The following is a 21,771-nucleotide window of genomic DNA, read 5'->3' as shown; positions in this document are numbered from 1 at the left end:
TGTTCTGAGCTTAAACTGAAATCCTTGAACTTTCAGTACCTGTGAGCTTGCACCTAAAATTCCTGCTCCTGGCAGCACTTTACCAGTCACAAGGAGCCAGCATTAATGAGTGCCCTGGCAGGAAGCAGAACTTATAGAGAAGCTAACAAGTTCTGAGAAAGACGGAGATAAACACAGGCAGCAAACCACTATCTTTGAGCCTCTTGTCCTTTAAGATATGTCGAGATCCAGACTTCTAAGTGTCACTTCGGTGGTCTCAAAAACAGGAATCTTGTGTTTGCCACTATTCCAGGTAACCATCTCTCTTTCTGGGAAAAGATTTTCAAAGCTACTACTCTAAGGATCTGATTTGTTATAGATTTGTGGTTTGGGTAACAATGACTCTGACAGTTAGAAGATTTCCTTTAAGAATGTGTTACCAGAATCTTATGACATTATATATATTGGTTAAACATACAGATAACAAAATGGTTTATGACCTTAGTCCTATGTCTTCTTTATTTAGTTCTATTGCTATTGAAATATGATGTGATTACATTTTTTTAACTTTGTTATGCTGTAAAATTTTTTAAAATCAGAAGTGCTATTGACATAAAATGCTGTGGCAGGATTAATTTAAGATATGTTTACTGTTGCCCAAAGACATACTTGAGGTTCAACAGTTTTTCAGTGCTGAACAGTGCAGACAGAACCATCTTAGAGTCTATTTTGATTCCTCTGCTCTAGTATCTCATTCTGACTAATCCCTGCATTTCTGTATCTGTGTTTCTTGAATGCAGCATATCTGAAAGATTTTGGTATGAAATATATTAAGACTTCACTCCCCATTTCTTGATAACTCCAAAGTCTGACATTGGAAGTGAGGTGGTAATAATGTAACACTGTGTACTTCTTGCTAGGGTTTCAAGGAAGTGACTTGAAAGTGAAATGCTGGCTTTATTTGTTTATCTGTTAAGCTGGATCCTAAATGTTTTCATCTACTCATAAATAAACTTTCTTTATGGACAAAATTTGAACGTTCATTTTCCTCTCAGTTAGTATGCAAGTCTATTTGCAGCATTCTAGCAAAAGAGAGTGCAGCTCATTTTCTGTGCTTATAAATTGTTCATTACCACGCTCTCTGATGGCCAATTCATGACTCCATCAGCAACTCCACAAATCTCTTTGCCCAGACAAACTTGGTGGAATAAATATGAGGTGCTGAAGAAGATGAGTTTGGGCTTAAGGGAAAAAAAACGTATCTCACACAAAATTTCCAAGTCTATGATTTTAAATTTTGTAACTTCTTACTTGTATTGATATTTGTATGTAGGGTCCAGGAAAATAAATACTTCACTGACCTTATCAACACAATTTTTAGGGCTACATATAAATAATATTCAACAATTTTTCTCATTGTACATGAAAAGGGTCTCAGTTCAAGAGAAAAACAAACCTACAAGCAAGTCCTCTAGATAGGAGTACTTTCTTTCCTCTGTGACGTGAGTTATTGTAACCTATGAGGCTCGACACAGAGGACTAAGATAATTGTGTTAGAATACTTATGGTTCGGGTCTTTTAAAACAAAGCAATCAAGGTTATTAGTTTTCCCCTCTTCTTTGATAAAGAGAAAAATGTAAATCTCAACAGGAATGTCAATGGATCTTAGGTTGACCTTAGCCTTAGAGCAGGTTAAAATCACTCCCTCCTTCGTGCATGTATTTAATATCCACTAACGCTAAGGGAATGGACTTCAGTTTTCATGTAGGGAACTTGATTCCTTTGCGTGAAAATAATATTCACAAGTAATGAAGCTCCTTCCTCTAGCTAAAATGTGAAAACAAAGAAAAACTGCAAGGTGCACAAAAGCTCTTTAGATAAAGCAAAATCTGCCTATAGAAAAAACAAAGTGTTTCCACACCCACCTATGGCGGTGTGTAGGATAGGAATCTGGCTCCCAGTATATATCTCCTGTCACTGCTGAGCTGGAGAATCTACCCAGAGATTTTTTTCAATTACAATTCTGTGCACCAATAGACTCTGCTGCGGAGCTTTTAATTAAAAAAGAAAAACAAATGAAATAATATAAACCCGCATTGTCTCTAGGCACTGTTTGTATTAAAGGATTAGACATGAGATGTTTGGATTTCATTGTTCTAAACATGTGTTTCAGTTGGTGCTATCGGACTCACCATGTGAAGAAAACAAAATGTAAGTAAATAACAAGAGGCCCCATGGTTTTATTCAGCATTTTCAAAATTCAAAGAATAAAAATGTCTCAAGTCATTTGAGAAGCCCCAAATGAGTTTCAAATGATCATTATAATCATGTAAGAAAAATAAAAAGTAAATTCCTTTTAAATGCAAATGGCTCAATTTTTCTAAAAGCAGAAAAGATGCACTTTCATAATGATCAGCTTTGTTAAACAAATAAGGGGCCTAGTTGATTTCTAGGTATTTTTGCTCACTGCATTCTCCACCCTTGAAGTTTTAAGCGTCCTTTAAGTTCATGAAAGAATCATGACTTCCTCTATGCCTCCATCCACATGTGTAACTCACAGGGATGATGGGAGACAGTTTTCTGGATCATTTGGTTTCAAATATAAGCAAACTACCAAAGATCTAACCTGTATTATGTGTACCTTTCAAAGTGCTTTTGATATGTTATGTGAATAATTGACACTATTTTCTCACTTTTCGTACCGTAGGCTTAATCCTTCTCAGAATTCTATTCGGGAGATGGGGAGAAGGTGCCGTTAATAAAGCTGCTGATGATTAACAATAACTGTAATGTACTGAGACTTTGTGCAAGTGTCAGAAAGCACTTCTGCCAAGCCCTATCTTCTCCTGGGAGCAGCCCTCATTGCCAGCTAGCTGTTTTTAATTATCATTGACTGTTACCCTCAAGGCCGGGGTCTCCGGGCATTGTCTCCAGATTATGAGGCCATGCTGGGTGGGATGCTTTCCTTGGCCCTGGAATCCTTCACCTATTTCTGATGGATCATCCCATTATTGATCATCTGCTTATTAAATGTGTGCCACTCTTTCAGCTACTGCATGGCTCTCCATTACTGTTTCTTTGCATTGATTTTGGACTTGCTTTTTTCTCTGTCTTCTGGTGTTGGTGACATAATGGACTTTTGACTATTGGTGTGCTTACCTAACTTTGGACCTCATGGCTGTCTCATCTTGCCCTTTCATCTTCTGCCTTTGACCCAGAACAATAGAATAAAGAAATTCATAATTGGAAAGGATCAGAAATGTTGAATCTAATTCCCCAATCAACAGGACAGGAGAATATGGTATTGAGGAACTTTATAAGCTAACTTTAGAGTCACTGAGGCTACTGGCCTTTTTTTCGGGTGAAGAAATTGAGGCCCAAAGAGAGATAGTAACAAATTTATCGCAGGACTTAAATTAGTACTTAGGTACAAACTTTTTGGCTACATCATTTTGCATGTAAATGTCTGTTATATCAGTCATTATTTAATATAATTGCTTTTGAATAAAAACAAGAAACCACCTCAAATATAATGCAAATTAACAGAAAATTAAGACAGAGAAGGCAAGAAAGTGGCTGATTTTGTGGAGAGCTCGTATAAGGTAAGTAAATGTATTGAAGGCAGACACAGTATTTCAAATATTTTGCCACCACAGGAAGGTGTTTGTGGGATCTATTATTAGTTCTATTTACATTTTTTTTCCAGCACAAGACTAATTTTTTCTGCTCTAACCCGATCAATTTATTTATTTATTTATTTATTTTAACATCTTTATTGGAGTATAATTGCCTTACAATGGTGTGTTAGTTTCTGCTGTACAACAAAGTGAATCAGCTATACATATACATGTATCCCCATATCTTCTCCCTCTTGTGTCTCCCTCCCACCCTCCCTATCCCACCCCTCTATGTGGTCACAAAGCACGGAGCTGATCTCCCTGTGCTATGCGGCTGCCGATCAATTTATTTTTATAACAGCATTTTTAGTATAAACAATGCATTGCTAGACTTTTTGTGTATAATTTAGATATTATAAGTAATTTAGTGTATGAAATCAAACATGTCAGAGTCCCTCTGAAAAATTACACCTTTAATCTTTTCCCTCCCCCAGAAATAACCACGTACACTGATGTACATGTATGTACATAAACAGGGTATTTTACAAAACATAAATAAAATCATACACATACGGGATTCTGTAAATTAATTGCATTAATACATTGCTGATGATAGCTTACCATATTACCTGGCTTGGGGAAGTTAAGTATTTTGCTCAAGAGTAAACAAGTAAAAGGCAGAGCTTGCATCTGGGCCTATGACTGATTCCTGAGCCTGGGATTTTCACTACAAATCCACACTGCATGTCCAATATTTAGATAAAATTACACACCTGGTGAAATACCTAGGGATACACAATCCATCCATCCTTCTGGGTACTGTACAATTTACCCACCCCAGATTAATTAGGTCAGGCCACTAGTCTCTGGATGATATGGTTTGGCACCCATCCCTCCCCCAAATTATTGTAGCTGAATTGCATTCTGGCTTCTGTTAAGAGTAATTTTTACAAAAAGGACCCATGAAATTTATTATTGCATTTATTCTAAGAGTACTGTGAGAAACATTGTTTCTGTTGTTAAAGACAGCCTCTTTATGAAGCCCCATAGTTTGAATTTGTCTCTCGTTTCTATAGCTGGAATAGTTGTGCATTTGGTGAATAATGCTGCCTGTTTTTGTTGATTTTAGAGGATACTATATAACCAATTCTCTCTTTCATCCTATTAACTGCTAGAAAGCTTAAGCCAGATCTGGAGTTCAGTACTAATTTTATATATGGGATTTACTGTATTCAGTTTACAAACTGATCTCATTCTTGGCTTATTCTCTTTGTCTGATACTCTCTGTGCTCTCATTTCTAATTTTTTTCTGTATTTTTAATATTTTCTTAAAGCATTTTGGAACACAGGATATTGAATCCATTCAGGCAGTAGTCCACATAGTAATATGAGGCTAGAGATGAATTTTACTCTCCCCAGTTACAATGCTGCATGGTGGTAAGAGACATGAACTCCACAGCCAGACCATTTGGGTTTAAAGCCTGTCTCTGCCACTTCCAGCCATGTTATCATGAACAAGTTACTTAACCTCTTTATGACCGAATTGTCTCAACTGTAAAGTGAGGATTATAATAGTGTGACCCCACTTTATAGCATTTTAAGTTTGAAAATGAGTTAATTCACATGAAGTTATACAACTGGTTTAGAAGAATGCCCAGCACAGGAAATTATGGATAATTCTAGTAGAGAAGCCAATGAAACAACTTCGCACTCTTCTTCTATTTATCAAAGTAATGAATTTTCAATTAATCTTAGGTCCACAGATTCTCAGCACTGAGAAAAAAAATTAAGATCAACTAGTTTAACCATCCCTATAGAGCAGGAATTATCTCCATACATCAAAGTAGGGCACTGGTTGTTCTGGAAGGGACAGAAATTATCTCCTTCGACACCTACTTCTAGAGAGCTCTGATTATTGGAAATGTCTTCCTTAAATGTTATATTCAGCTCTCACTTCTGGATTTTTTTTTTATCTTTTTGGCATCCTCATCCTAATTTGATCAAGCATAAGTAAATCTCTGAGTAAATAACTTTTTCTACACTGAAGATCTTGCACCTAAAATTTGAATATTTAAAATATTGATACTGTTCAGACACTTTTAATTTTTTTTAAGAACTCAAAAAAATTCTGTTTAAAAATTGAACTTGTGAAAGACATGGAAACAATGGTGAAGAAGGAGGCACTTGGAGTCAGAAGACCTCTATTCTAGTTTAAGTTCTTTGATCAGGTAGTGACCTTCCCATTTCCTTTCCCACTGTGAGTGTCTGTTGCATAGTGTGCAAAATCCTAAAGGTGAAATAAATGATACCAAAGGAGCCTGCAGTTTTGAAATTGTATGACCACTTCGCATTTCTCCAGCTAACTGCTTCCTGGCCATTTTATTGCATATCAGTAACTTCACCAGTGTGTGCACAGGGTCAGAAAAAGGAAGTAAAGTAAATAAGTTTGGATAATTGTTAGCACTTGAAAAAAATATTGAGTGGCTCAATAAGAGCCACTCAATAATTGACACTTATTGAGTGTCACAAAGAAATGATATAAGGTAGTTAATATTTAGAATTGACATTTTAATAAGTATATGGTTTATTTTTAAATGTAAAGAAGAGAAGCAGAGATTTATATATGGAGGAAGATAAAGCAATCCATACTTTTTTCTGGTCATAAGCTTAGATTTCAAGATTCAAAACCAAGAACCTTGAGCTGTTTTATTGAGCCAGGACACCAGGAGAATTTCTGTACATACATCTTTAAAGTGGGATACTACATTTTAAAGATTTTTTTGTATTTATAATATACTATGTAAAAATTTTATGACTACAAAAGTGATGCATGTACATTATAAAAATTCAAACAATATAGAAATACTGAAAATATAAAGTGCCTCACAATACCATCTTCACGAGAAGCAAGCATTGTTAGTAATTTGGTATATATATATACATACTAACTGTATAACACCTATTTAGTGAAATCATTGTATTTACATAAAAGGAAATATACAAAGTAGAATTGAGCTCTCTGTATTATTTTTATTTAATTATAAATATACATCTATATTCTCTTTGATGAATGGGTAATATTCCTTTATAAGGATGTTCCATTAATTATCTTTATAATCCTTTATTGATGATCACTTGTTTTAGGATGTTTTTGAAATTTATACTTCAGCTGCCATTTTTCCCCCTGCCATTTGTACCTATGTACTTGGTTAAACCCTCTAGGTGCACACACACAAAAAAGTCTTGTCATGTGGGTGACTGATGTTTGTCTTAAATGTTTGTGGTAAAATTTTTAAGTTGATACTTCACATATGTTAAAAAGTCATTTCTGACTAGTATAATAAAAAACATGACACACTGCCTCTTTAGAGATGCTGGGAGCAATAAATTAGCTGACATTTAAAAATGCTTTCAAGCTGAAAAGTACTAAGTATTATTTTATCAGTGGCTGAAGAAGACATGATTAAGTACAGCTCCATCTCAGAAGTTTATCAGGCTGTGATGAATGGTTTTCCACTATTTAATGCTAGAATACTTTAACAGCGGCCCATACAGCAAGGTGTGAAAAAGTTCCATCAGCAAACATACATTTAGTGCCCGTGTCTGATATAGTGAGGGTCTCTGGAATGAATAACACTTGAGTGTCTATCCCTGGGGAGTTAAACCTCCTGAAAATTACACTGTGAACCTTGTTTTTGTGACATCTTTTTAACCTAAACCCAGAAATGACTGAGTTGTGCCTAGATACAAAAATGGTTTAACCATCCTAATGGAAGATCAACTTCTAACTCCTTGGTAAATGGTATGTGTGACCACACACACCCATTTTCCTTTTATTCTAATTTTTTTTCTCCAACCAGGTTACAGGCCTGGTTTAGTAAAATCTTCCTTACCAAGATATTAAAGAATAATAGAGATTATGACGTTTCCCTGGAGAATTTGCATTTTGAAAAACTCTAGGTCTCTGAATAAACAGAATACTGCGATGGTTATCTGCCTAATGCCTAACACCTATGACATGTTAGCCCTGAAAAGTTAGTCACTACCTTCTCAATGCACAACAGTATTCGTAACTCTAGAATCAAGTCTATTACAGTGCAGTTATCTGCTTACATATCTGACAGTTTCACATTTACCTGTATTCTCAGTGCCTTAAATGAAGTGGGCATTCAGTAAACATGTGTTTAATTATGGGGAGTGCAGTGAGTAGGTGATTGTTGAGGAAACAAGTGTGGTCAGAACAAATACTATGGTCCAGAAGAATAATCCTTGTCCATCTAGAGGTCCAGCACTAACTGCTCTTCCTTTATTACCAGGTGCACAAACTATAAAGATCAGTACACAAGTGGCTGGTATATCTGGTAAGGACATCCTCAATTTGTGTTATAAAACCTTTGGTGGTATATGCGGCTTCCCTGGTGGCGCAGTGGTTGAGAATCCGCCTGCCAATGCAGGGGACACGGGTTCGAGCCCTGATCTGGGAAGATCCCACATGCCGCGGAGCAACTAGGCCCGTGAGCCACAACTACTGAGCCTGCGCGTCTGGAGCCTGTGCTCCGCAACAAGAGAGACCCGCCCACCGCGATGAAGAGTGGCCCCCGCTCGCCGCAACTAGAGAAAGCCCTCGCACAGAAACGAAGACCCAACACAGCCAAAAATAAATAAATAAATTAATTAATTAAATAAATAAATAAATTAAAAAAATAAAAATAAAAAACCTTTGGTGGTATATGACACTCCTTTTCCTAAATAATTGAGATAAAATATGAAATCATAGAGCATAAGAAAACTTTAGGGATCATGTAGATCAACAGAAACATCACTTTCAGGTTGTTGGCCAGTGTTTACTTAAACACTTCCTATGACAGGGAAGTTACTATTTTTAAGGATAATAGTTTATTCCCAAGTTGGATATTTTTAAAGGTAAAATCATTGTTCTTTATCTTGAAATCTCCCAAAATGACTCCTCCACTGATTTGAGTTCTGACCTTAAAAGCCATTCAGAATATGACAAAAAAGGATTGTTAAAACTTCCTAAATCTTGGCTTCTGTATTTTCAAAACTAAACATTACCAGTTCTCTCAATTAGATGGTTAGCTCCTCAAAGACAGAGATCCTGTCTTGTCAACCTGTGAATCCCCAGCTCCAACATCTAAAATCTATTTGGTCACTTACGTATTAGTTGAATGAATGAATGGACGGCTGAATAGAAGGAATAATGGATGAATGAGTTAAGGAATCAAGATGCTGCTCCTTTGAACAACTCTCCAATTTCTAAAGAGAAAACAGTTACAATTACCTGGCAAGACTGACCCCCTCTAAGCTCAGAGAACATTCCAGAGTCAGTGAAAATGTGAGTGGTGGTGGGGGATTGCTTAAGGAATTTGGCCTCCCAGATGGCTTGCATCCAGTCTTGCTGAGTTTTTGCCCCTTTCCGGGAAGTAGCGGGAGCTCTTAACTTCCCAGCATGCTCCAGCTCACTCCTCCCCTTCTTCTTCTGCCATAAGGTTCTTGCTGCTCATTTTCCTGGTGGCTCTTCTCTGTGGAGCAGTGCTCTTCTGCCTCCAGTGGTGGCTGAGGAAACTCCAAAATGGTCCCCGAAGACGCACCATGGCTGTTTTTGCTGTTGGAGACTTGGACCCTGTTTATGGTAAGCTGTCTACACACTTCTAGACTTCCTCTTTGGAAACCTTATAGTTTTGTGTGGGTTGAAAAGCTAATCTATGAAAAGCAGATTTGTAAACATAGAACAAGACATGGTTTATTGAAGACTCAAAGGCATGCACTGGGGAGAGAGTCTAAATGAGAAAACTTCAGAAGAAAAAGACCCCAAAAGAAAAAAAAAAAAAAAAATGTGTCCTGGGGAAGTGACTCAGAGTTGAGTATGGGGATAGAACCTAAACATGTCATTCAGTCAACAAGCAGAAGGGAAAAGATACACAGGGCTGGCCATTCCAAGTGAATGGTAAGGTTTAAGGTACAGAAGAGCATCTCTGGGCTTTTGATATCCATCTATCCTACCCCATGTTCATAGTCTCATTTACAAAGCTCTCCATGTCTCACTTACCCTCAGTAATATTGAAAAACAATTTCCAGATTGTCTGCTGCCACTGCAGAGCCTGAAATACTGGAATAGGACAGGCGAGTGTCAATACTCATGTCTTTTCTCCCCAGACATACTGGCGGCATCCTGATCCTGTCTGCTCCCAAACCCCACCCCCCAAACCATGCCTTTCCTATTATTTTTCAGTCTGCATTAAGAGGTATGAAATGGAGGAAAGTATGGTCTTGCATTATTTGTAATTGCCAGCCTCAGCTGTAAATAGAGAAATGATAATTTTCTGATTTCTGGCAAGTGACAATTGATAGTTTATTTCTTCATGTTAAGCAGTGTCCTCATCCAGAGACCGTCTGTTATGAGTCTTTCCAGTTAAGGCACTGCATTGTATACTACAGTTGCCTCAAGAGTGCTTGATAGAGATTAACAGCTGCCCTTCAGAAACTTCATCAGCATAAGATTTTCAACAGAGCAGGAGATGTCCTGGAAAAACTAACAACTAAATAGGAAGTGGGGTAAAAATAAACTAAAATGTTTTAATATCAAAATTCAGTACTAAGATTTAGTGATTATATTCACTATTGGATTTTTTAAAAGTTATTATTTAACAGAGAAACACATTGTCATTTTGAGAAATGGTTATTTGGGGAAGAATAATTAAAGTCGCCAATGAAAATAGCTTTTTCTCCTAAAATCAAAAACACTTTCCACTGAGCGTACAGAGAAATAGGGTCACTGACCTTCTAACAAAATACGTTAGTCAAAGGGATCAACATGGTCACATTGGTCTATTTTTCTTTATCTAACAAGAGGTATTTAATAAATAAATGCAATTATGTTTCTTCCAACTTGACCTGAGTTCCTAAAGAGGAAAATCCACAGTGGTCTTTTCAGCCCTCTCTCATTCTGAGGAAGACTCTTTCTCTAGATGGCCTTGAAGCATAAAAAAATTTTGTTTTTAATTTTCAGTAAATAAGCTACCCAGTTAGACTGTTATAACTTTTCAGGCAGTTTATGTGCCACAGTTAAATCCCCATTTATCTAATGTTTTTATATTTCCTGGATGGTGGTTTACATGCATGGCTTTGAATTTGTCTGAATTTCCCTGAACACATATGAGTGTGAGAAAAGGAGTCAAGACTGAGATAGTACTTCAATAATCTGCATGTAATAGCATTGAGTGCAGTGAGTTACATTAGAGTCACATTCTCTACATTACCCTGAAGTCATTATGGACAGAAGAAAATATGTAGGAAGAAATTGTTTAGAATATATATGTATGTATGTATGTGTATATCTATATCTATAGATATAGATATAGATATATAGATATATCTATATATCTATATATCTATATCTATATCTATAGATATAGATATAGATATAGATCACAATTTAATTCACACCTACCAAGTACTAGGCACTAGGTCAGGGGCTTCTCAGATATTATCTCTAATTCCTAAATACCAACTCAGAAAAGTGGCTTTTACTTCCCTTAGAGGATGTTATCTACTTTTCTCACTCTACTGTATAAATATACCCCATAAATCTTTGCTGCAGTCCAACTACAGATTGTCCAGAATTGAGGGTAGAGAGCAATGAAAATTTAGGCAGGGCACACATGGCTTAGCCACCTTACCCCTGGACACTAAGTACGGCTCTATATCCTGAACCTCCAGACATTTCCATTGGGTGATTCCGCGATGGTAGGTATTGCTCTCCAGAATCCTCACTTCCTCCCTCATTCCCTTCCTCATTCTATCCTTTCCTCTCTAATCCCTCGGGTATAGCTCTGGCTCTTCTTTTGCACAAGCAACATTTAACTATTTCTCAGCTTAAATTGCATTACCAAGTTCACTTCTGTTGATGTCCATCTCAGAGAATACAACTTCAGTGGCCTCTTCGCGTTTATTTTTATCCTCACCTATGCTGGGATCAGTGTTGGGTTCTCCCACCCACTGTCCACCTCCCATCCTGTCCTATGGATGCCCAGGGTGGCTGTACAGGGAGCAAACAGCCATTCACATCATCTTTGATGTGGATATGGCTCTCAGAGCTGTGCTTCTTGCCATTCCTGTTTCTGCCCTCCAAAACAAAACACAAAAGAGTAATTTAGGAAGTGGTATTCTCTGTGATCTCTAGTCACCTCTTCTTAACTAGTAATTTCTGGAAGTAAACTCTAGAGAACCAATATTTTAAGGCAGTCTGAAACCCAGACCCACACTGGATTTCCTTTCCACACTGGATTCTCATTACACTTTTACTTCTCCAGACAAACGATCCTCCCTACCTAATATTTCCATAAAAGGAGGTGCTCTCCAAAAGAGAAGTGAGGGAAATACTACAGGATCTTATTATGGCTACAGAGGAAAGTAAGGGTCGAACCACAGCTTCTACCTTCACAGCCCTGAAAAATTTTCTTCTCCCAGCTTAGAGCTGAGTTCACTACTGCTGGATTCATCCGTCTACACCGCAGCTTATGGTTTTGTACTTCTGAGTCTTCCCTATAGCCCCTGTTCAGAAGCAGGAGAGGAAAATGAGAACTCGTTTGAAAAATACTGGTGACGCATTAGAATATAGGGTTTCTGGACTCCCTGCCACCCCTGAGCACAAAGGGGCAGATAGGACCTTCCCTCCTGAATACAGAATGTAGGAAATAAGTCATTTAAAACATCTTAAAGGTGAGACTAGATTTGATATATAAACCTCGGGTTCCTCCGAGACCTTCGTTTTATTTCTTCAAAACTTCTTTCATGTTATTCCCCTTATTTGCTGAATATATTAGTTGAAATAGCTCTGCTCTTCTGACCTGTGGGTCAGAAGTCTGACTCCAGGATCCCATGAAAGCTGCCCTCAACTGAGAAGAGCAAAGAGGAGAATTTTGACTGATTATCAGAGGCTGGAATGGAGTGAACTTCACTGATGTTGAAATATATAAAATATGAAATTTCTCTTACTTGGAATTCCTGACAATATTTCATGGCTCAGGTAGTCAATTATCTTGATTAGAAATATTAAAGAGAGCAAGGGAAACACTTGGCTTGGGAATCCTTGTAAAATGTGTTTAAGGAAAGCCTTGCCAGCCCAGCCCATCACAGTGTCTGATGAGATTTCTGCCTGGGAAAGGTCCTTAGGAATCTCAGCCAAACACCCAGACCTCAAGAGCATCTCCTGGACCAAGAATCATGCTTTTTCACAGTTCTCTGCTGGCTTGGTGATTAGATCTCTCAGTTTTCCTTCCCCTTTTATAGGATCTATGTTTCCATGTCATAACATGTTATGATGAAGCTCTTTGTGCACCAATAAAAGGAGAATTGATCTCTCTGATACTCCTGTGGAGGTTACGGAGGAAGGGGAGGTATTGTTGGAGAAAAAGGAGAAGGAGGAAGAACAAAATAAGGTCAAGAAAGTGCAGGGGGAGGGGAAGAATGAAGAGCTAAAGGAGAAGGAACTTACAGTTTGAAGTTGGAGATATTTTAAAGGCAGAAATTAAACCTGTTTATTTTATACAAGCCCTAAAATTATGCTCTTTCTTCTTCTTCAGGCCCACCTCCTCTTCTTGGACCCAGGTCCAGGGTCTCCTAAACGGTTCCTTCTTCTGTTATTTTCCTGCCCTTACCCCCAGCTCATCTTCTGGATCCAGTTTTCCCTTACCATCTTTGCTCTAAGCCTAGAAGGGATCCATTCTGTGCTCTCCATCTTTTTGAATGGGATCATCCATGAAGTAGTCTCTGAGACCTTCTTGCTCTCTTCTCTCAACCATCAGAGCCTAAAAGTTCTGGTATAATTCATTTTTTTTAGCACCTATCTAAGGGGTAAAAATAATTTAGTGTTTCAAAGCTTTCTTATTTCATTATATTTCCTATTTTAATGATGCTTTGGACAACCTCCTTTCTGATAATTCAGCAGAAAACATAGGAGATTTTTTTTTTTCTTTCCCCAAATGTATACATGGAGAATGAGAACACATATTGGACCATAGAAAGTGATTTTTTAAAAGGATGTATGCAAATTTTTAGTAAAGATGGAAAAGAAGAGGAGAAAATTATTAAAATTCTCACACAAAAATCCATATCCCAAATATCTATTATTTGTGATCAATGCTCTCCACTTTATAAGTCTATACAGGCAGGGTGAAGAGGTAGAAAATACAAGTGATTAAAAAAAAATGTTTTGGGTTTGTTAGATTAATTGCTTTATTTTTTTTAATTTGTATTTAAAAATAAGTAGTGACAGAGGAGTTTTAAAATTTATTAAAAACAATTTTTTTCCAAATTCACCAAAAATATGGATGAAAATAAGTTTTCATTGGAAATAAGGTTGTGAAGCTGAATGAAAGCCCTTATTTACGAAGAATATGACATTTAAAGATAATGAAGAGAAAGAAGTTTGGGGTTTAGGAGGTAAGAGAAGAACAAAAGGCTTGAAGCAGAAAAAAAATCTAGTGTTCATTAGAGAAGAGAGAATTTAAGAGCTTAGGAGAGGGGTCCCAACCATTATCTGTCTTAACAAAAGATAAGCTTTAACAAAAAATAATAAGTTACTATAAAATCTACATGGAATCCTTTTCTTCCTACCTCACGTGGATCAGAGCTGGGTCCCTGACGAGGCAGCAGGCAGGTCCCGTGCCTTTCCTGAGAAGACAGCAAGGTGAGAGCCACAGAGATACCCCTCCTGGGACTCATCCTGGCTTAGCTCCGCCTTGGCCTGATCTCCTTGATAATGCTGCCTTTCAACTATCCAATCTCCCTGACCCCATTTCTTCTGCAATTTCAGAAATAATCTTACCTTTTTCTTATTTCAGGGCAAATAGAAACACCAGTCTTCCAGCAATGATTAAATGTGAGTGCTCCGATTTGCGGAGGGGAAGGAGGACTGGACAGAGTCAGGCAAAAAGCTGGTCCTTACACACTCTGCTCTCATCTCCCTTCCCCTCTCCCAGGATCCTGTCTTATTTTAGGATCCTTTTTGAAATGTCATTTTCATGTACTTTGTGTTCTTCATGTAAATATTCTGGAACTCATTGTAGGAAAGGAATGAGAGTATTTCCTTTATACACTGTCACACACGGGCATGATAATAGTAATGGCTCACGTTTATTGAGCACTCATGTGTCATGCGCTGGGCTAACCCTTGACATCTCTCATCTCGTTTATTCTTCCCTACAACTCCGTGAGGGGTTCACTAACATTCTGAACATTAAAGATGAGAGAACAAAGGCACTTAGAGATTAAGCAACAGAGTAGATGGTAGAATAGTGACTCAAATTCAGGCAATCTTAGCCACCCCCCTGTAAGAGAACAGAATGACACAGAGAAGGGAACAGAGCAGAAAGAGGAAGACAGGTGTGTTAAAATAAGCTAAGTCCACTGGAGTGATTCTTAATGACTTGGGGAATCTGAAACCTGGCTGTAAAAACTTGGCAGTGAGTGTATTTTACAAAATTAAAAAACAAACTCTAATATCTTTACCAACAGCTCTGTCAAAATCATAGGATTTTTGTAGGCATTTTTAACTGAGTTCTCTCAGGTTCTTAATCTGTCAAAAGATAAAAATAATACCTGTCCCCCTCACAATCACATGATATTGTATGTAAACATGCTGTTAAAAAAAATTGAAAAGTGGTATATGTTCAACTTTAGTTCTGTTAGAGCTTAGTTCTGTTTATCAAATGAATGCCCTGTGGTTTTCACAAGTTTAAGAGCAATGGGCAAATTTGTAGTAAGGAAATAACAGTAAAACTTTTCTATCACATAGAGCAAGTGTCAATACCTTGTTGCTTGGAGCATGATATTAATAATGGCAGTGGTGGAAATAAATGTGAGCTAATAATTGTGTCGAGTCAATCTGGTCAACGACTCCAGGTACAATGATAGCCAAATGACCTCTGACTTTGTATTGGATATGCCAGGAGCAGTTCATCTGGAAAATGGACAGTACTTACTACTGGTATCCATACGGAGGGAAGTACTGAGTCAAGTCCACTTTGCCAGTGTTAACTCTGTTTTATCAAGACCCTCGGACTTAGCCTACGTCATCCTAAACTTCCTAACTATTCAAGGCTCTAGCTCCAAGAAAGTTTTCATTCAGTAATCTCTGTGCTGTAACATTAGTAAGGATAATGATTAAATCATTATTTAACCATTAAGATAGGATAGTTTGGGAAATACTATTGTAAATAAAAGAAAATGCATCATACTCCTAGCATAGTACAGTTCTTGCTATATAGTAGTAATGCTAATACTATTATCACTACTAATAATAGTGACAATCAATTTTAATGTGTGTCAGGCTTGGTTTTAAGCACTTTACATTCATTTAGCCTTGTTTTTATAGATGTAGATGCCATCACTGGATTTTTATGGCACAACAGCAAACTGAGGTGTAAAAAATTGTGTAATAACCTAGGAGTAGATTATTCAATTAAATAAATAACCCCTTAAGAAAAGTGTTGAACCAGGAGGTGAGATTTATATTCTAAATATGACCCCACCCTTCACATAGTATAATAATATTTGAATTATTATACTATGGAAATTCATGGTTCTAAATAAATAGAATGCACTCCATAGTAATAATTTTGAGTAATCTACATATGGATTCCAGTGAAGCAGCTATTGCCTAATATGTAACTACTCTTGGAATCATTTTGATAATTGTGGCATGTTCTTTGGAATCTTCTCAATGGTATTGAATCTTAATCCTTTAAGAAAGAGGTCAGCACATTTTTTATATTAAAGGCCAAAATATGTTTGACTTTGCAAGCGTGTGGTCTCTGTGTGGACGACTCACTTCTGCAATTATAGTAGAAAAAGCAGCCAGAGACAATATGCAAATGAATGAACATGTTTGTGCTATTTCAATTTAATATACAAAAACAGTCAAAGGGCCAGATTTAGTTTAAGGGTGTAGTTTCTTTTTTAAAGGTGAATTTATGGTTGTTATTATTGTTTTGGGAAGAAGAAGCCAAATCATTCCCAGAAAGGTAAATACCCCTGTGAATAAAAGAAAAAATATAAAGAGAGAAATGGCTATAAAATATTACTGTTGACTTCCTGTGTAACTCAAAAACAGTCTTTCAAGCCAATACTAATAGAAGAGTTCCCAAAGAACTATTGGAATAAGTACATGATCTCTCAAGGTGATCAGTTTAAGGAAGAAAATGTTTGTTTTTTGATATTTAATGGCTTGTAGTGTGCATAATCTAAAGTCAAGAGCTTTGATTTCAAAATTTAAAATTTAAAATTTGAGAGTGCCTTTCATTTTTGCATGTGTATACTTTAATTACAAACTTTTCACAACTTGATATTTTTACTATTCATCATAGAGATGTTGAAATTAATTAATTGTGTTAGTTGCAGTTTACAGAGCATACATATAAAATAATGAAGTTCAGAGGTAACACTTTAACGTTTCTAGTGATATTCGCATATCTCATGATGGAAGCATTAGCTAAAATGCCATTAATGTTTACAGGAATCTTGTCTTCTGATCTTCCAAAAGGGATATTTCTTCTAGTTTCAGCTGTTAAGTTGTAGATGCTTCTTGATGACTTAGTCAATGATGGTCTAATCGGTTCATGAGAGCAAATTTTCTTGCTGTAATGACTAAAACTATCATGGCAGAGAGTGATATGGTTGTAAATTTTTTCTCAAGGGAAAAAACAATTTTCTGTTACTCCAGTGATCCAAGAAATGCCAGATTTTATTAGGCAGTTCATGTGCTTCCGTTTTATGCTGACTAGAAAGATTATGTCTCCACCTTTCTCTTTCCAGGGACAGAAGCAGCTGTGAATCCAACTGTTGGAATGCACCTTCAAACTCAAAATCCTGAACTGTATCATGTTCCATGTTTTGGTGCTTTAGGCCCCCCACCTCCATATGAAAAAATTCTAAAATCAAGCCGATTTTAGATCTGGATGATTAATTGAAACTATTAGAAATATTTTTAATTCCAAAACATAAAATTTAAGAACAGTTCTTTCATTTAGTGGGAATTCCTAAAGATCAATTAATGTAGTCTAAAAAAGGACAAATAGACAAAAGCATGAATGTAGGAAAAGAATTTGGGGCATGGAGATGTTTCTGTAGTAAATTAGTGGACTCTTGGTATGTCATGGCTGCTTTATACTTTTATGCTCCTAATCAAGTTTCTCCATGTACTCAAATAGGCAGTACTTAACTCAAGGAGTGGCTTCCATTAAGTTTAGGATTCCGCTGTCGTACACATCACAAATTTTTCTGCCTCAATCTCTATTTTAATTTGACCTCTTCCCTAGTACGGAGTGAATAAAATTATCATAATTTAACAGTGACCCAAATAGAGATGCATACATGTCCAGACCCAGAACCAGAAAGAGAATATTTGAATTAGGGTGAGGGGAGAGAGTAGGAAGAAGGACCATTTGGAGTTGAAGGGTGAAGGATGAATGAAGAGGAAGATTAAAAGTTCAAGGAGTTGTATGTCACAGCCTGAGAAGGGAGAAAGTGTTGATTGAAGCTGAAGGAGACCACTTAAGCTGTGAGGCACATGTAATCCCACAGTGTGGAGAAGCAGAGGCTCCCATTTTATATGAGTGAGTGCAGACTCCAGATCCCAAGACCGGTGCCTCAAGACTTGACATTTCTTAGCAAACCATGGTTAGAACCCTTGGCATAGATATCAGTATTCCCATTGAGGACTCTACCTACAGAAGTAGCAGTGAGATATCATCAAGTGACATTTTTGCAGTGGCCATGAGCAAGGGGTCCAGGAAAAGACATCCATGGCAGACGCCATATGGTCTTTGTTGAACGGAACGGTTGACATCTTCACTTGTTAGTCTAATATACCTTTCAAATTTAACTTTGACCAAGCTTATCTCCTAATTTCTTCCCAAACATGTTTATCCAAACCTTCCCTATCTTAATTGATGGTAATAGCAACCTTCCAGGTGCTCAGACCAAATAACTTGAGCCTTGAGTTTTCCATTGATGTGACTTCCTACGTCAAGAAATGCCTTAGCTTGGCTCTACCTTCAGAACAGTTCTAGATTCTAAACATTTCTTACTCCATCTCTGGTGTGAGCCATGTACGGTCAGTTCTTCCCTGGATTACTGTAATAGCATCTAAACGGGTCTGTTTGCTCCCAGCTTTGCCCTCCTATATTCTATTTCCAACACAGTAACTAGAGTAGCATTTCTTATAGCATAAGGAGGATCATGTTCCTTAAATAAATTCCAATGACAACACATCTCACTCAGAAAATGACAAAAGTCCTCGACACATGGCCCTAGAGGATCCATATGCCTCTCAGTTCTCCTTTCTAGTGACTCTCGCCCTTACTCATTTGCTCCAGGAACCCTGCCCTCAAACCTGCCAGGCTGTACCTGACCCCCATCTGACCTTTCCCGCCTTAGCGCTTTCTGTTCCTTTTGCCTGTAAAACTCTTCTCCCGGATATCAACATTGCTTCACGCCTTCACCTCCTGTAAATCTTTGTTTGAAAGTCACTTTTTCAGTGAGGTCTGCCCTGATTACCCTATTTTAAATTGCAATTTCTCCCAACCCTAGCACTTTCACCTCCTTGTCTCAGGTACACTACTCCTTTTCCCATAACATCTATTGTCTTCTACTTATCATCTTCTACTATACTGCATAGTAAAATTCTATTTATAATCTGCTGTCGGCCTTCCCTTGCTAGAACATAAATCCATGAAGGGAGGGATCTTTGTGTCATACACTAATTTATATCCCAAGCCTCTAAAGCAGCCTGGCACTTAGTATGTATTCAAACAATTTTATAAGGAAAGCTCACTAGTTCTCGAAATTTCCAAAAATAACTGGACGGGAATTTGACAGGAATGAAGCCTTACAAAAGTGACTGTGGCTAAGAGCCAGGGACAGCTGACAATGTTGTATAACTTTAAGTTATACATGGTAGATTGAACATATCCATTCTCTTCTTAAACCCACGAAGATTATAGTAAAGGAGTAAAAGGGCTTTTGAATTCACAAGAACAAAGAGAGTGGCAAGAAGATGATGAAGAAAATTAGCAACAAGTTTTAGTACATGGAAAGATGTCTAAGATAGATAAAGATAGATAAATCATAACTGACTGGGGTTTCAAGTTTCTCCGCTATGCTAAAGGACTTATGGAAAGAAACTGAGAATAATCAAGCAAATTCCTGCTGTACCAATGCAGAAATGCCCAAGAGTTAGAGGCAAGAGAGGTGAAGAGAATTTTGGGAATGATGATGAACTTCATCTACAGGAAGATAGCATTGAAGCAGCCTAGAGAAGAGCCAGTTCCAGTCAGAACATGACAGTGAATAGCTATAGGAGAATAAGAGGTAAGATTAAGGAAAAATCTGTAATGAAAATGTGGTGATAAACTAACGATTGGTAAATGGAAAGTGAAGAAACTGAAAAAACAAGGTGATTATAAATCTATGAAAAACAAAAGTTGGATTAACGGCCCAAATGGTTAAGTTGTGAATAATGTAAATAATTGATGTTGAATTATAAAATGAGGGTTATTCATATTGACAGTGTAGGCAGAGGAGGAAAGTTTGGATGAGGGGAGGTGGGTTAGGGTTAGAAAGTATATCCTAATCTCAGATTGTGTGGAATCAATGAATAATATCTAAATTTTTTTAAAAATCAAGAAATAGTAGTAAAGTACATCATGTGGAAATATCATAAATATCTGAAACAAAATGCCAAAGAGTTGAAAATTATTTCCTCAAGAAATAATATTTGGAGATAATGCTGTGTGGGAACAGGTAGAGCAGAGATGTGTTGATTTTCATCATGAGCCTATAGTACTATTTGACTTTTAAAACTAAATGCAAGTGTTACTTTAATAAAAATAAAGTTAAACAAATAAAGGTTTGGCAGATTTATACTTTGCAGTTGCAAACAAACAGAGGAAATCATATCACAAGGAAAAATGTTAAACATAAGTGTCTTTAGGTGGTGGGGCTACAGGTGATTTTGTTTTTTATTCACTTTTTTGGATTTTTCTAATTGCTCAATAACATGTGTACATTACTTTTATAATTGAAAATCTCAGCAAAATTCTATTTTAAAAAAGCACAAAACACTGCCTTCATTTAATAGATGAGAAAAATGGGCTTTGGAAACATAATTGACTACTCAAGGTACATAACTAATTAGTCCCTTAGCTAATTAGACAAAACTAGAGACTATTTTGATCTTTTAATTCCTGTCGCAAGTATTTTTTCACTATGATCTTTTATCTTCAAAAGTGGTTATAGAAATAAACATCAGAGAATGTGGGTTATAATTACATTTATTTCAAATAAGTAACTCTAACAAAAGAGATTTTGGTCATATCCTATAAGCTACGTATGTTAAAATCCATTCCAGTTACAGAACAGGCAGAGGTTGTAATTAACACATAGAAAAGTATAACACAGTAGCCCTGTTTCACATCTGGAAACAGGGCTAGTGATTCAGCAGCTGGAGTTTGATGAAGACATTAGTGAAAGTCAGGGTTGAAGCCATCAGAATTCATTTTTAAGTGACTTGAATTTTATGTGTCAGTGCAAGTCTAAGCAAAGTTCATGCTTGGTGTGTGGTTGGTTGGTTTACTTTTGGGGGCTGGGGAAGAAGTGTGGAGAATAGGCTGTAAGCGGGTGGGTAGGGTTGAGAGAAAATAGTTTGTTTTCAGAGAAATTTTCTGACAAAGATTTTTTATCGAATATCACAAGTCACATTTTAATTTAATGTCTTAGAAATACTTACTGAATGACTGCTGTATGTCAAGTATTGTACAAGGTTCTGGATGTATTTCTCTGATAAACTTCGTTAGTATTATTTTTCATGATACTAGAGTTTCCATTACTTTAATCTGACCTCCAGACAGAGACTTGAAAGTTCCGTAGCAAGTGCCCTTTATGGTCCACTGAAAACTACTGCAAATAATAAAACGATAAAACTAATTTGGGTTATAAGATTATCATGATATTTAAAATAGAAATTAAAGGGCTTCCCTGGTGGCGCAGTGGTTGAGAATCTGCCTGCTAATGCAGGGGACACGGGTTCGAGCCCTGGTCTGGGAAGATCCCACATGCCACGGAGCGGCTGGGCCCGTGAGCCACAACTACTGAGCCT

General features: G+C 37.0%; 1 protein-coding gene across 2 annotated transcripts; it reads left to right on the top strand.

Annotated features, from left to right (window-relative positions):
- Positions 1-88: 88 nt before the first annotated feature.
- Positions 89-20,471, top strand: TMEM207 (transmembrane protein 207). Of its 2 annotated transcripts, XM_007195210.3 has the most exons (6): positions 89-292; positions 2,153-2,190; positions 2,687-2,728; positions 7,913-7,957; positions 9,104-9,246; positions 17,430-20,471. In XM_007195210.3, the coding sequence occupies exons 1-6, from the start codon at positions 218-220 to the stop codon at positions 17,564-17,566; spliced, it is 480 nt and encodes a 159-aa protein (XP_007195272.1). In that variant the 5' UTR covers positions 89-217; the 3' UTR covers positions 17,567-20,471. The 2 variants fall into 2 exon arrangements, with proteins under 2 accessions (XP_007195272.1, XP_007195273.1); XM_007195211.3 differs by lacking the exon at positions 2,687-2,728.
- Positions 20,472-21,771: the final 1,300 nt, after the last annotated feature.

The sequence above is a fragment of the Balaenoptera acutorostrata genome, chromosome 4, assembly GCF_949987535.1.
Source record: "Balaenoptera acutorostrata chromosome 4, mBalAcu1.1, whole genome shotgun sequence".
Taxonomy (NCBI): Eukaryota; Metazoa; Chordata; class Mammalia; order Artiodactyla; family Balaenopteridae; genus Balaenoptera; species Balaenoptera acutorostrata.
Note: the sequence above shows the minus strand (reverse complement) of the source record. Positions and strands in the feature narration are given on the sequence as shown.